Source organism: Dryas octopetala, chromosome 2 (genome assembly GCF_963921425.1).
Source record: "Dryas octopetala chromosome 2, drDryOcto1.1, whole genome shotgun sequence".
Taxonomy (NCBI): domain Eukaryota; kingdom Viridiplantae; phylum Streptophyta; class Magnoliopsida; order Rosales; family Rosaceae; genus Dryas; species Dryas octopetala.
The window spans coordinates 29,003,038-29,016,034 of NC_141367.1; the positions used below are offsets into that span (position 1 = coordinate 29,003,038).

General features: G+C 37.2%; 1 protein-coding gene across 2 annotated transcripts; it reads left to right on the plus strand.

The window, feature by feature from the left end:
• Positions 1-381: 381 nt before the first annotated feature.
• Positions 382-3,337, plus strand: GEK1 (D-aminoacyl-tRNA deacylase). 2 transcript variants are annotated; one of them, XM_086232634.1, is made up of 8 exons: positions 382-544; positions 639-974; positions 1,058-1,121; positions 1,635-1,687; positions 1,899-1,954; positions 2,100-2,174; positions 2,468-2,656; positions 2,961-3,337. In XM_086232634.1, the coding sequence occupies exons 1-8, from the start codon at positions 434-436 to the stop codon at positions 3,046-3,048; spliced, it is 972 nt and encodes a 323-aa protein (XP_086088760.1). In that variant the 5' UTR covers positions 382-433; the 3' UTR covers positions 3,049-3,337. The 2 variants fall into 2 exon arrangements, with proteins under 2 accessions (XP_086088760.1, XP_086088761.1); XM_086232635.1 differs by having other exon boundaries at positions 648-974.
• Positions 3,338-12,997: the final 9,660 nt, after the last annotated feature.

The window sequence follows — 12,997 nt, forward strand, 5'->3', positions numbered from 1 at the left end:
TAGTGGTGGCAATGATTGTCTTATAATTTTGAAAATAGTATATTTAGCTAGGTAAAATTTAAAATTGAAAGTTGACCTTCAAATTTCATATTTTTCCCGCATTAAAGTTAAAATTTTCTTGTAAATAAGATTAAACAAAAAAAATTAGGGATTGTTATTTACAAATCTGAGTTTTCATTAAATACCAAATTTATTTTTCTAAAGAAATAAACATTAACCAAGTTTAATTTTCTTTTCAAAATACAAATAGACTTACGAAAATACGAACCACCCATCACGTCAGTAATGGCAATGTTAACTTTAGTGGTAATGTTCCTGAGAACGACGTCGTATCAAGTGCTCAGTAGTCACTACTGCCAGCAACATTTAGTGGTAAAGCAGTCGGCGTTTGGCGTTTCGATTTCACAGCTTCGCACGAAAAACGACAACCAAAATGGTGACGCTGGTAGTGGCGACGACGACCGATCCGGCCTCCATCAACCCGGCCAACGCTCTCTTAGCCATGCCCGGCTGGGAGGCTCAGGCCACCAGCCCTTGTTTACAGGTCAGCAGCGTCGCCACCTCATCATCTCCTCCTAATTGCCCACTGTTAATTAAGTTGATTTTAGCAGTAATTTATGGTTAATGAATTAAACTAGGATATGAAGGGGTTTGGTAACGGAGGAGGAGGAGGAGGCGTGAGGGTGTTGCTGCACGACAAGAGCATAGTGGCAGAGGACGACTTGGACAAGCGCTGGGAGGAAGCCACCGGCGAAAAAGTGCAGGAAACCATTTTCTTGAGCAAACACACCGCCGTCTCCAACCGACCGGCCCTCACCGTCCACCCAATCGGAGTGCCTCATTTGCGGCAAGGGGAGGTTCCGCCGCAAGGCGGGAAGCCCGGTTGGGCCGCGCCGCCGTCTCCGCGGATTGGGCCCTGGCTCAGGCTCTTGAAGAAACTCGCCCAAGCCCACAATTTAGTTCCTGAGTTTGAGGTTTCTTGCTTTTTCGTCTTTTGTTTGTGCCATTGTGATTTGTGTATTTGTGTGTGTTGTAACTTGTACTTGCATGAATGTAGATAACTTTGGAGGGTACACACCATGGACCGTTCACAAATACGCCTACCATGTTCCTGGAGATTGGTGAGTTTAATCTCGCTTCTCGTCTGTTTTCGTTGTTGGTATTTACATTTCATATTGCCTGTGTGAACTGCTTGGGGAGTTTATTTGATGTTTCCTACAATACTCTGTCATGAGCCTCATCTTTTGCTGCACTTTTATTCATCTTTGCTGAGTTTTCACAGATCCAACCCATATTTGTAGGCCCCTTTCTCTCTTTTGGAGTGACTTCATCTTGTGGTGAATTATTCCTATTTGGGTTGCCACCATCTTATGAACATCCTTGTTCCAATGTTTCAAATTGCAAAAATGTCTCGCTTTAATAATGTTATCTACATCTTATTATATACCTTTTGATGATTAGTTTGTAGGTTTGATTTATTTTGTCCAAAGGATAAAGTTACTGCTTCTGCTGATTGTGGTGTTGCGACTGCTCAGTCTGAAGTTTCTGTGATGCGCATGTGAATTAATTTTGTATTTTTACTTTGCATTTGAGAGTTTCTTTGATAATTGATTGGTTTTTTCTCGTTGATATAGGCAGTACAGATGAGTACTGGAAGAGGCAGGATGCAGCTCAAGTTATTGCTCTAGTTGAGTAAACAACCATTCACTTTCAATCATTTGACCATGAATCCCTACTTTTGGTTTTTTTAATAAATAATTTTCCTCTTTTTATTTTTGCTCTTATTGGATCATCTTTTATCTGACTTTTGGCTTTTGAGTCTTCTTGTACTTAAGTTACTGTGTGTGTGTTTTCATGTAAGTTATTAAAATAAATGGTGGCAATTTGGGTACTTGCAGTTAGTTTGGGAAGGACTCGGGCTTGGAGGGGGGGCTGCTGTGGGAACCTGGAAGGGGTACTGTCAATATAACTAGACAATTTATTATTTGGCTGTTTCTTCTTGATTTTGATGCAAAGCTCATGTATTTTTTCCAAAAGTTTGGTCTTAAATGATTAATTGATGATGCTTGTCTAACCTCATCTTCTATATTGTGTCCTAGGGAGAATGATAAGAATAAAGTTCTTCTTGGAATAGGTGGTGGACATTATGCACCTCGGCATATGGATATAGTTCTGTAAGTTATAGTCATTTGACGGTTTGTCTAATTGATATGTATCCAGCTTTTTTCTTTTTTCCTTTTGTTGTGGAGTGTGATGCATCAGTTATTAACTGTGAACTAAAACCCTTCATATCGATTGATCATGTTGAAGTAAATATGTTAAATAGATCTGATAAAACTGAAGATGAAATGGGATGCTGCATGCTGTCTGGATTTGACATGGAATATAGAAATATTTATTGATGGTTGATATAGTGAAGAGATTTTGTTTACTCCATGAACAATAGTCCTGTTCTTTGCAAGTACAGGAAAGATGGTGTCTGGGTGGGCCATCTACTTTCAGGTTATTCTTTGCCGATGGAAGATCCGAACCAGTCCAAAACAGAAACAAATGCAAAAGATATTGGTGGAACTTGGAGAGCATCAATCAAAGCAGCATTTGAGGCTACACAATTGGCTTTCCCTGGTGGAGAAATTATAGCTCATCTTGATCACAAGTAAGTCGGGGGTAATATGTGATTTGATATCAGACAATTTATGTTAGATTCGTTGATTTGTTATATGGAGATTGGATGTAGTGTGGGTGCTAAAATATGTAGTTTTGAAGACAAGAAGGTAGAAGGGTAGAACCCTCATGTAGCCAGTGCATATTGTAAACTGTAATGGATTTTTAGGATAATAGTTCTGATTTGGTTTATTTATAGGCGATCACTTTGTCTATGAACCTAATAAAGGTTCATTTGTATTTTGTAAAGTATTATCGCAAGCTATCTTATAAAACTTTTGAATTGTTGATTGCAGGAGTTTCAAAAGCTGGCAAAAGAATGCTATAGCGGGTTTCCTAGGCGAGCAGAACATTAAGATTGGTAAACCCAGTGATTTCTACTGAATTTGATGAATGCCATATCATAGCATACAGTTATTTATTTTAGAGGACATTGCGTACAGTTTGATTTTTGTAGACAAGAGTAAGGGCTGTAAGGCTCATTTTGACAGATCGCTGTCAATGAATGTTCTGCTCGATTCGGGACTCTGAAAAAGTTTGCCAAGGCCCAAATGATACCCAATGTAAGAGAAATTGTAACTCAATAAAATGCAATACAAAAGAGGCAGCATTTGACTTTCCTATTTGGACCCGAAATAGTGAAAATGAAAAGAACAATAATTGGCAGTGTGAAGTGTGAACCGCGTTTTTCATGGTCTTTTTTTTTTTTTTTGGTCGACAAGTTTTTCACGGTCTAAGAAGGTTGGATTGGTCTCCAATCTCCATCACTATGAGTGTGATTCCTGGGTTGCCGATTATGCATCGTCAAACTTGTAGTGATATTGTTTCTCTTTTATTACGTGATTAGTGCTGTGTTGTCAATCTGTCATTATTAATGTCCTACACGAATCTAAGCATGCCAAGCAATGCAGGAGCATGACCCTAGTACGTACGACAATATCAGCAACAATGACAATAAGATTGTCATGCATATAAATAAAAAAATTAAAGTAAATTATTATAAAACCCAAATTTGGGCTCTTTATACCTTTAAGACCCTGTGCTTTTTTTTAGTTTTGAAGGAGGTCCAATAACACCTAACCCGGTCCACATTCTAACAGTCTTTTCTTCTCCGTCTTGTTTTCTCCGTCTCTCTCTGACCTCACTTTGTCTCACCTCGTTGGCTCAGAGCTCGTTGTTGAATGGCTGTGCTGATGCCTGGAAGATTTGCTCTCAGAGCTTCTTCGCGATGGCGAAGATGGTCCTGATGCAGGCCTTGGGAATCGAATCGTTTTCGGCGGAGTAGGCTTCGCCGTCTCTCTCTCTCTCTCTCTCTCTCTCTCTCTCTCTCTCTCTCTCTCTCTCTCTCCGTCTCCCTCCCTCTCTGTTTCTCTCTCTCTGTCTCCCTCCTTTTTTTGTTTCTCTACAAGTGACGGGGACACACACTCACCTTCGTCGTCATGATCGTCGTCCTTCTTTACGAGAGGCTGAGCCATGGCGAAGCGAAATGGATCTCTGAGATCTGGAGGAACTGTACAGACCTGTTGGGCTCGTTCTCTGTCTCTCTCTCTCTCGCGCTCGGTGGCTCGCTCAGCAGATCTACAAAGATCATAAACCCAAAACCTCTGGCAACCAGATCATCGCGACCACCACTGGGCTTAGTGGACTTCGATCTACCGTGTGGTTGTCTCAGATCTGTGCAATTTGCTTCTTGGACGATGGCAAAGCAATCAGAGGCAAAATCGATTGCTGCGACCACTACTACTGCTTCTTGTGCATCATGGAGTGGGCTAAGACGGAGTCGCGCTGCCCAATTTGCCGGCGTAGATTTACCACCATTCGTAGACCGCCGAAAGACGGTGTCTTTGCCCGTGAGCGAGTGGTTAAGGTCCCCATTTGCGATCAGGTACTGAGGCTGTGGATATTTTTGTATTAGACTGTCTTTTTTGTTTGGGTTTTCTGTTTGCTGAATTTTGGGCCAAATGTACATTCCTGTCGAATTGGTTGTGTTACAATTTGCAGGTGTACCTTCCTTTTGGTAACACAGCTGGGCTTGTTCATTCTTATGAACAAGTTTTGTGTAATGTGTGCCACTGTACAACAGATGAAAGTCTTTTGTTGCTATGTGATCTGTGTGACTCAGCAGCTCATACATACTGTGTTGGACTTGGTTTTACTGTACCTGAAGGTGATTGGTTTTGCCTTCACTGCACTGCTTCTAGGGCTGAAATGAATTACACCTCTGATGCTAAGACCATGTGTACGTGAAACTTTAGACACTTTGAATGCCATCAAGCTTCTATGGTGTGCAGGATGCCCATGATATCAATGAAACCTGATACCTAACATATTATCTAGAAAAATTGAGGGGAAAAAAAAACAGTCGTAGAAACAGTGAAATACAATTTTTATGGCATAGCGTAATGGGTTGGTTTTGATTGTGAGTTTTCTGATTGTTGTTCTTGTTTGTTTCTTTGGAAAATTGCTCAATTGGGTTTTATTCTTTTGGTTGATGTTTGTATTTGCAGAAGGGTGAGAATGGTTGAAGCTCTATCTCTTTTCAGAAAAAATGATTAACAAGGATATTGTTTCTTGGAATACTATGATTACTGGTTATGCTCAAGTAGGACAGATGGATAAAGTAGTTGAAATCTTTGAGTAAATGTTTATTTGGTTGTGGAGAGAATTTTTTTAGTTGTTACTGGTTGTTAGTGACAACTTATTATTGTAATTTTTATGTTTGATTTATTTTGATTTGTATTAGTATTTAACATGTTACTGCTACATTTACAACTATTTTTATTGATTTGTAATTGTTACTATTCTATAGTAACAATAATATTAATGTTATAAATTGTTACTATTCGACAGTAACAATTATATTTATCAGTAACAATATGTATATGAGGTTATGATTGTTACTGCCAAGTAGTAATTGATTTGAGTTTATTTTTGTTTTAGTTTGTTGTAATTGTGTCATAGGTTTATAATTCATTTGGTTGTTTATGCTTTCATAAGGATTATATTATGTTTAAATTATATTATTTAATTTATTATTATTGTTACTATCAAACAGTAGCAATATGAGATTGTTACTGTCGGGCAGTAGCAATAGGAGATTGTTACAGTCGGGCAGTAGCAATATGTGATTGTTACTGTGTGACAGTAGCAATCAGGTGATTGTTACTCTCTGAATTTTGTAATTTTCTATGGTTTGAATTTTGGTGATTGTTATTGTATGACGATAACAAGATATATTAGTTATCTTCAACAGGTGATTGTTATTGTAAGACAGTATCAATTTCTGATTGTTACTGTCAGACAGTAGCAATAAGTGATTGTTGTTATCAAACAATGATAATACTTGATTGCCACTGCCCGGCAGTAGCAATAGATGATTGTTACTATTCGATAGTAACAATTATATTTACTATTAAAACGTAAAAGATTATGGATGTCTCATCTTGATTTTTTGTATTTTATATTGGTTATTATTTAACATGTTTTATGACATGAAAATACATAAATTATTATTTGTTTTTTTTTGGGTAGTTTATGTACCAATTGGTACTGAAATGGAAAAAAAAAAAAAAAAAAGGGAAAAATGGCATTTTAAAAACACTGTAGCGCGCTACAGTAACGGCGTCACTGTAGCGACGTTACTGTAGCACCGGTTGTTTAAAAAGTGGGCCGCTACAGTATTTTACTGTAGCGCTTGGGCCGGATGAATAGTGAATTTTAAAAAATGGACTTTAAAAAAAAAAACCCAAAAAATTATCTTAAATAAACATCTTCCTTATAGTTGACCCAAAAATTGTGCTACAACCTTGTATTTTTCCTCTTTTTCACTCGTTAAAGATAATGATAATGAGTTTATGAGATTCAGATCTTCTATTGCTTTTTTGGTGTTGATTTTGTATTTATGTCTAAAATTAAGTTGGTTTAAATTTTGAGTGTTTATATTCACACCCTCTTGTCTTATTTTTTCACCCACTTTATTTTACATCCATCATTAAATTTGAAAAATATATAAAACTTAAATAACTGTATAGCAAAAAGTAGTATAGGAAGAATGATTAATGGAAAGTTGGAACAAGGTTTTATATTTTTTTCAAATTTAATGGTGGGTATAATAAAAATAAAGTAGATGGAGAAATAGAACAAAGGCTAGAATATAACCACTTTAAAATTTTATGTCACTTTTTAATATGAACCATAAATGCTAAACTCTAAACTCAAATTTTTCAATTCATAAATTTTAAAATGCCGTGGTTTTGGATATAATTAGAAGATTAACACAAAGGAGATTAGCTGATGATCTCCCAGTAAGACAGATGGAGCATAGAGTATAATGATGGGTTAAATTAATGATGTCAACGCAGAGAGAGAGAGATAAACAGAGTATCCTTCAAGTTTTAGAAAGATGATTGGGTTAGAACTTAGAAGACAAATGCAAGTATACAATCCCATGAATCCATGATGCCAGCCCAAATCCTTGTACTCAATGACACGTGCGCGCAGGTCATTACTTTCATAGTTTCCAACACGTAGGAGGAAAGAAAGTCAAAAGCTCAAAACCAATCCAAGGGCCACACCTACCATTCCAACTTCATTGGCAACATCTCAACCATTAACTGATTAAGCATATGACATTCTTGAGTATATAGTCAAATGGCCAGATGCACATGGTGATTGGTGGGTATATCCGTATATAAGAAAAATAATATTAATGTGATGAAGCTTGAGGCTTGTACATGTCTGATTTTCGAACGTTGTCTTTGGCCAAGTGCCAAATCTATTTGTATATATGAATAAATCTAAGTTGGTAGGCAACAATCCATGGAATTAAAATAAGAGATAATTAAGTTTAGATCTTTTATAAAAACAGTTTTTAAATGGACATTGGGGGTATTTTAAAATTTATAAGAAAATCATTTTAATTTATAATAAAGTCATTCCCCAATTTGAAAGGTATTTTCCCATATTTGAAGAGTATTTTCCCTCCTAACGTGTAGAGTGAGTTTTGTAGAAGCTGCAAAATCTCGGAGTTAAAACCTAACATAAAGCCATCAAAGAAGAAAAATAAAAGGACTTAATTAAAAATCTTAAATCACTACCGATCTTACTCTAAGAAAGTCTAAAAAAATGGATTGAACTCTAAGTCACCCCTAAAATAATTTGGCCTTTTCGCCCTCATCCATGTCTAATTGACCGACCAAGTCACTTTCACAAAAGAGTTATGCTGGGGGAGACCCATCTTGGGTTACACACTTACACACAACAAATAAATACAACAAAATTGAAACCAAGCAAGTCCTATCCTCAAGTGGACAGTTTAAGCAGGCCAGGGAGGCACAATTTGTCATGAAATCGGCTTGTGTCTTCTGGACTGATTTGTGGTCGAGTGTACATACCTAGTTTTATTTTATTCATTTGTCTCAAATAAAATCAAGAATTTTAAATTCTCGTATAAAATATTCTATCACTGAAGTTATAAAATTCCGAATACTAAATAATTCGGTGACAATAACTATAGGAAATTTATGTTTGAATGAGAGAAAGTCAAGTATCTAATCTTTTACCAATATTTGTACACATACCATACGTGTATCCAGAGAGACTAGAGTTAAGTAACTTATGTTCATACTGAAACGAACTGCCATTTGGTGAAGAAGTTAGTGGGTGGTCCATTGAAATATTGAAAGACCACAAAATCTGAAAGGTGTGTTAATTTGATGGAATTTGTTTGGGTAGGGGTATTGATGAAAAGGATAGCTCTTCAATAGCATTAATAATGTACCCACTCAAAGTACTGGTCATGTTGGTGTTACTGTGTTACAATTCATTCTGTCCATTGATGTGACCCATTTATTTCATACATCCACAATTCCACATATAAAGTTGCATACGAATTATTGTGACATTTAAATGATTTATACATAGTAATGGAGGTCTTATGAAGATTAATTGTTGCTCTTGAAATGAGAAAGCCCATCAATGAGTGCCTCTTTTTTGGTGGAGTAATTACAACTAAACATTTGGTTACCTTATTTCATGTATAAATGCAACTTTCCTTACATGTACACTTGCTTCAATCATTATAATATTTGCAAATCTGGAATTAATAACATATATAACCCTAAATAACATTTCTCATATTTTTAAAGTAAAATACGGAAAACTTTACAAGATCCAAGATGACCAATAAAGTCAACCCCTTGACAAATATAGATAAATTGTGAATGCCTGAATGGTTCTCCTTCAATACTTCAACAATCAATTGAAGAAATTGAGTTCTCATTATATTTGCATGATCAGTTGCATGCCATGATGCCAACTACCCCAATAATTATATATTTATAAAAAAAGAGAATTTCCATTCAATGTCACTCATAGTCGTTTGGCTTGTATATATATATATTTCCATTCAATCTCAGTCCAAGGAGAAAAAATCTAAACAAACTTAAATTTGAAAACTTTGTTTGTATTGTATATACATAGATATAGCATCGTCAGGTGAAGATCTTACTCATGAAGGTGTACTTCAAATTTATATTGACTACTTTTTTTCATATAATTTATTTATCCTATAGTTTTCGTTGAATGGTGACTAAACTCTCCACCCTCCAGCTGATATCAGAAAAGTTTGCTTTTAAAAAAAGTTTATATGTCCATGCTTTCTAGTGGGTTCTTTGGTTGATCGGAAAATATATAAATCTCCATTTAACGAAGAGTTTTTTCTTAAAAAACAAATTAAACAACAACAAATACTAACAAAAGTCAGGAGGCCCCCCCCCCCCCCCCCCCGGGCTATTAAAATATTGTTTGTGCCAATTGTGCATATCTTTTATTTTAAGACAAATTACACAAAAATACCTCAACTAACTACCCTATATCACTTGAGTACCCCAATTAAAAAAAGTTGCTCGTAGGTACCTCAATTACTGATTTTGCACACCCAGGTACCTCCGTCAACTTTTCCGTCAGGCCTGCTGTTAATTGCTTACGTGGCACACTAAAAACATGCCACGTGGACAAAAATTTAAAAAAATGAACTAATTATTTAAAAAAATTAAAAACTCAAAAAAAACAAAAAAAAATGGAGTTGCAGGGGAGTTGCAGGGGCTAGCTCCCAGCCTCCCTCCGCCTCCCACCCCTCCCAGCCATCCCCCCCTCCGACCCCAACTACCCTGCCGCCGATCCACCCACCGCGCCGCCGACCCACTCGACCACTCACCCCCTCTCTCCTCTCTCTGCCTCACTCTCTCTCTCTCTCCTCGCCCCTCACTTTCTCTCTCGGCCTCGTTCTCTCTCTCTCCCCGACCGAGCCACCCACCCCATTTTTCTCCCCTCCCATCTCCTCTCTCTCTACCTCACTCTTTCTCTTTCTCTCTCTCCCCAAAACCCCAGCCCCGACCCGCCCGCCCTGAGCTCCACCTTCGTTCAGATTTATAAGAGAGAGAGAGAGAGAGAGAGAGAGAGAGAGAGAGAGAGAGAGAAACAGAGGAAGAGAGAATGACAGAAAGAGATAGATGAAGCTGGTGGCCGGAGAGGGGAGGGAGGTGGGTAGGTCACTGGGGGAGGCAAAGGGAGGAGGGGGTGGGTCACTAGGCTCGGGCTGGGCTTAGGCTAGGGTTTCGGGGAGAGAGAGAGAAAGAGAGAGTTAGAGAGAGAGAGGAGAGAGGCGTGGAAAGAGATGGGGTGGGTTGGCGGCGTGGTGGCTGGGGTCGGCGGAAAGGTGGCTGGGGTCGGAGGGGTGGTTGGCTGGGTTGGGTGGGTCTCGGAGGGAGGGGTGGGAGGCGGAGGGAGGCTGGGAGCTAGCCCCTGCAACTCCCCTGCAACTCCTTCCTTTTTTTTTTTTTTTAGTTTTTTTTTTTTTTAGTTTTTGATTTTTTAATTTTTTTTAATAATTAGTTCATTTTTTAAAATTTTTTTTATTTTTTTGTCCACGTGGCATGTTTCTAGTGTGCCACGTAGGCAATTAACGGTAGGCTTGACGGAAAAGTTGACGGAGGTACCTAGGTGTGCAAAATCAGTAATTGAGGTACCTACGAGCAACTTTTTTTAATTGGAGTACTCAAGTGATATAGGATGGTTAGTTGAGGTACTTTTGTGTAATTTGCCCTTTATTTTATCATCTTGTAGTTGTATACACACAAGTATATATATAAATAAGTAAACATGAAAAGAGGAATTTATTTTTAACACTCCATTTGGACCACATTGCAGGAAGACAACAACAACGACATCAATATCGATACATTGAATTGAAGTTTCCTTCAAAACGAAAAAGAAGAAGCTTCCCAGTTTTTTTTATTAATTACAAATTGGCACATTGGTTACTGTTACTGTCATCATCCTTTTACCCTTGTATTAATATTTTTCATATCTACTGTCCAATTATTTATGAGAATTCAGTTGGGATCTCCATATCATATGTAAACAAAAGACGTGAGGAATAGAAGAATCATATATAATCCTCCATAAACAAAAGGAGAAGAAGAAGAGAGTTTTGGAATCCCTATGCATGCACTAATGCCTTTTGTCTTTCATTACTAGCTAGGAGGTCAAAACTCTAATACTATATATCTACAAAGTTATTAACTTATTATATATGGTATTTAAATATTTAGGAAAATTTAAGCCTAGGTGGAGAGCATGATACAAAATCTTTCTGATAATTTTAGTATACTCGTTTTATTTTGTTATTATTTTTATTTTTTTTGGAAAGTGTTATCGACAATTTCAAAAAGTCATCATTTTAACGAATTTTAAATGAAAATACTTATGATAGTAACAATTTTGTCAATGTATGTTTGTTCCGCACTAAAGAAGATATCCGGATGAATCAATTTTTGAATAATTGCTGAATCAAAGCAACTAAGAATAAATATGGTAATTGAATTTAATAAAATGTGATCAAATTAATAAAAAATATAAAAAATGCATAATGAGAGGGAGTGCTAATAATGTCTCCCTCTTTTTCATAAAAAGAGAAAGACAAGAACAAAGTAGATTTTGACAAAACAAAAATAAAAAAGAAGAAAGTGGATAAGAGAGAGCACAGTGTGGTCACTAACATTGTATACACAAGTCATAAAACATCGACAGGAGAAATATATATATATATATATGTATTTATTTTTTTGTACGACTTGAGGAATATTTTGTTTAAATCCACCTCAGTAGATGTAAGTATGAACTATGAAGGCATACCTACCCTACCAACCCATTGTAATCCATGGAATGCATGATTCGTCTAAAACACTCTGAGCCATTAATTTTCTTGACCAGATTTGAGAGCACAGATGAAGCACATTGGCCATATATATATATATATATATATATGTTATGCCAATTGCCAAACTAGTGAGATCAGATGCACCGACTTCACTCGGCTGGTGTAGTGGAATGAATAAGATATATGCATATACTAACAAACCATTCTTAATGAATTGCTACCAAATGATGTACCCACTTCAATTCTATGGTTCATCAATCCACAAGTAATTAAAGGTATTTACTACGCATGTAGATAATTGATTGTATTTATTTTTCTCGTTATGTATTCGATTATGTTAAATGCATATAGGGTAAACACTTGTAACATAATGGTGATTTTTCCTTAAGTTTCAAGGTTTGTTACAAAATTAGTTATTAGACAACTTCTTTAAGCATATGCAATTCATGTTTGTTGTATGCTGCTGTCTCGTGAGGGGGACCTCTAAACGGTCTATAAGAAAAGGATTAATCATAAAATAGGTGTAACAACTTAAAACCATTGCAGCCAACTTGGGGCTACATGAGGGTCTCAGTGTGTCCTGCTCGTATAATATTTTAATAACACAATGGTTTAGGAATTAGGACCAATTGATGTACAGTTGGTATTTACATTTTAATAATACATGCTTATAATACGGTGGTCCCCCCGTATCACACATGAATTGTACAGTTGTTGTACAAAACCTTTTATTTTCATCAATCAATCTCATTCTTCTTTTATCTTACGCGAGTACCGACAAGGAAGGGCTGGGTCCCCTCCCTGCGCACATTAGCAGAGCCCACACCGCCCCAACACGTGTGCACCAATCAAACAGAGTTGAGAGTTTGCTCCCAGAAGTAAAAAGTTTCCTTTGAGATCTCTCGCGCGAGCCCCCAATCCCCTGCGCCGCCAACCCACGCTACGAACCCTGAAGTCGGAGACTGCCGATTGCAAAACTCCCGGGATCTTCTACGCAATCAAAGGCCCAGATTTATCGCTAACCATCTCATTCGCGAAAACGACAGTTTCTGGAATGAAACTCGTTACAGGTGGGCCCCCATCGAGCGTATATCACATTAAAAAGCCCAACAA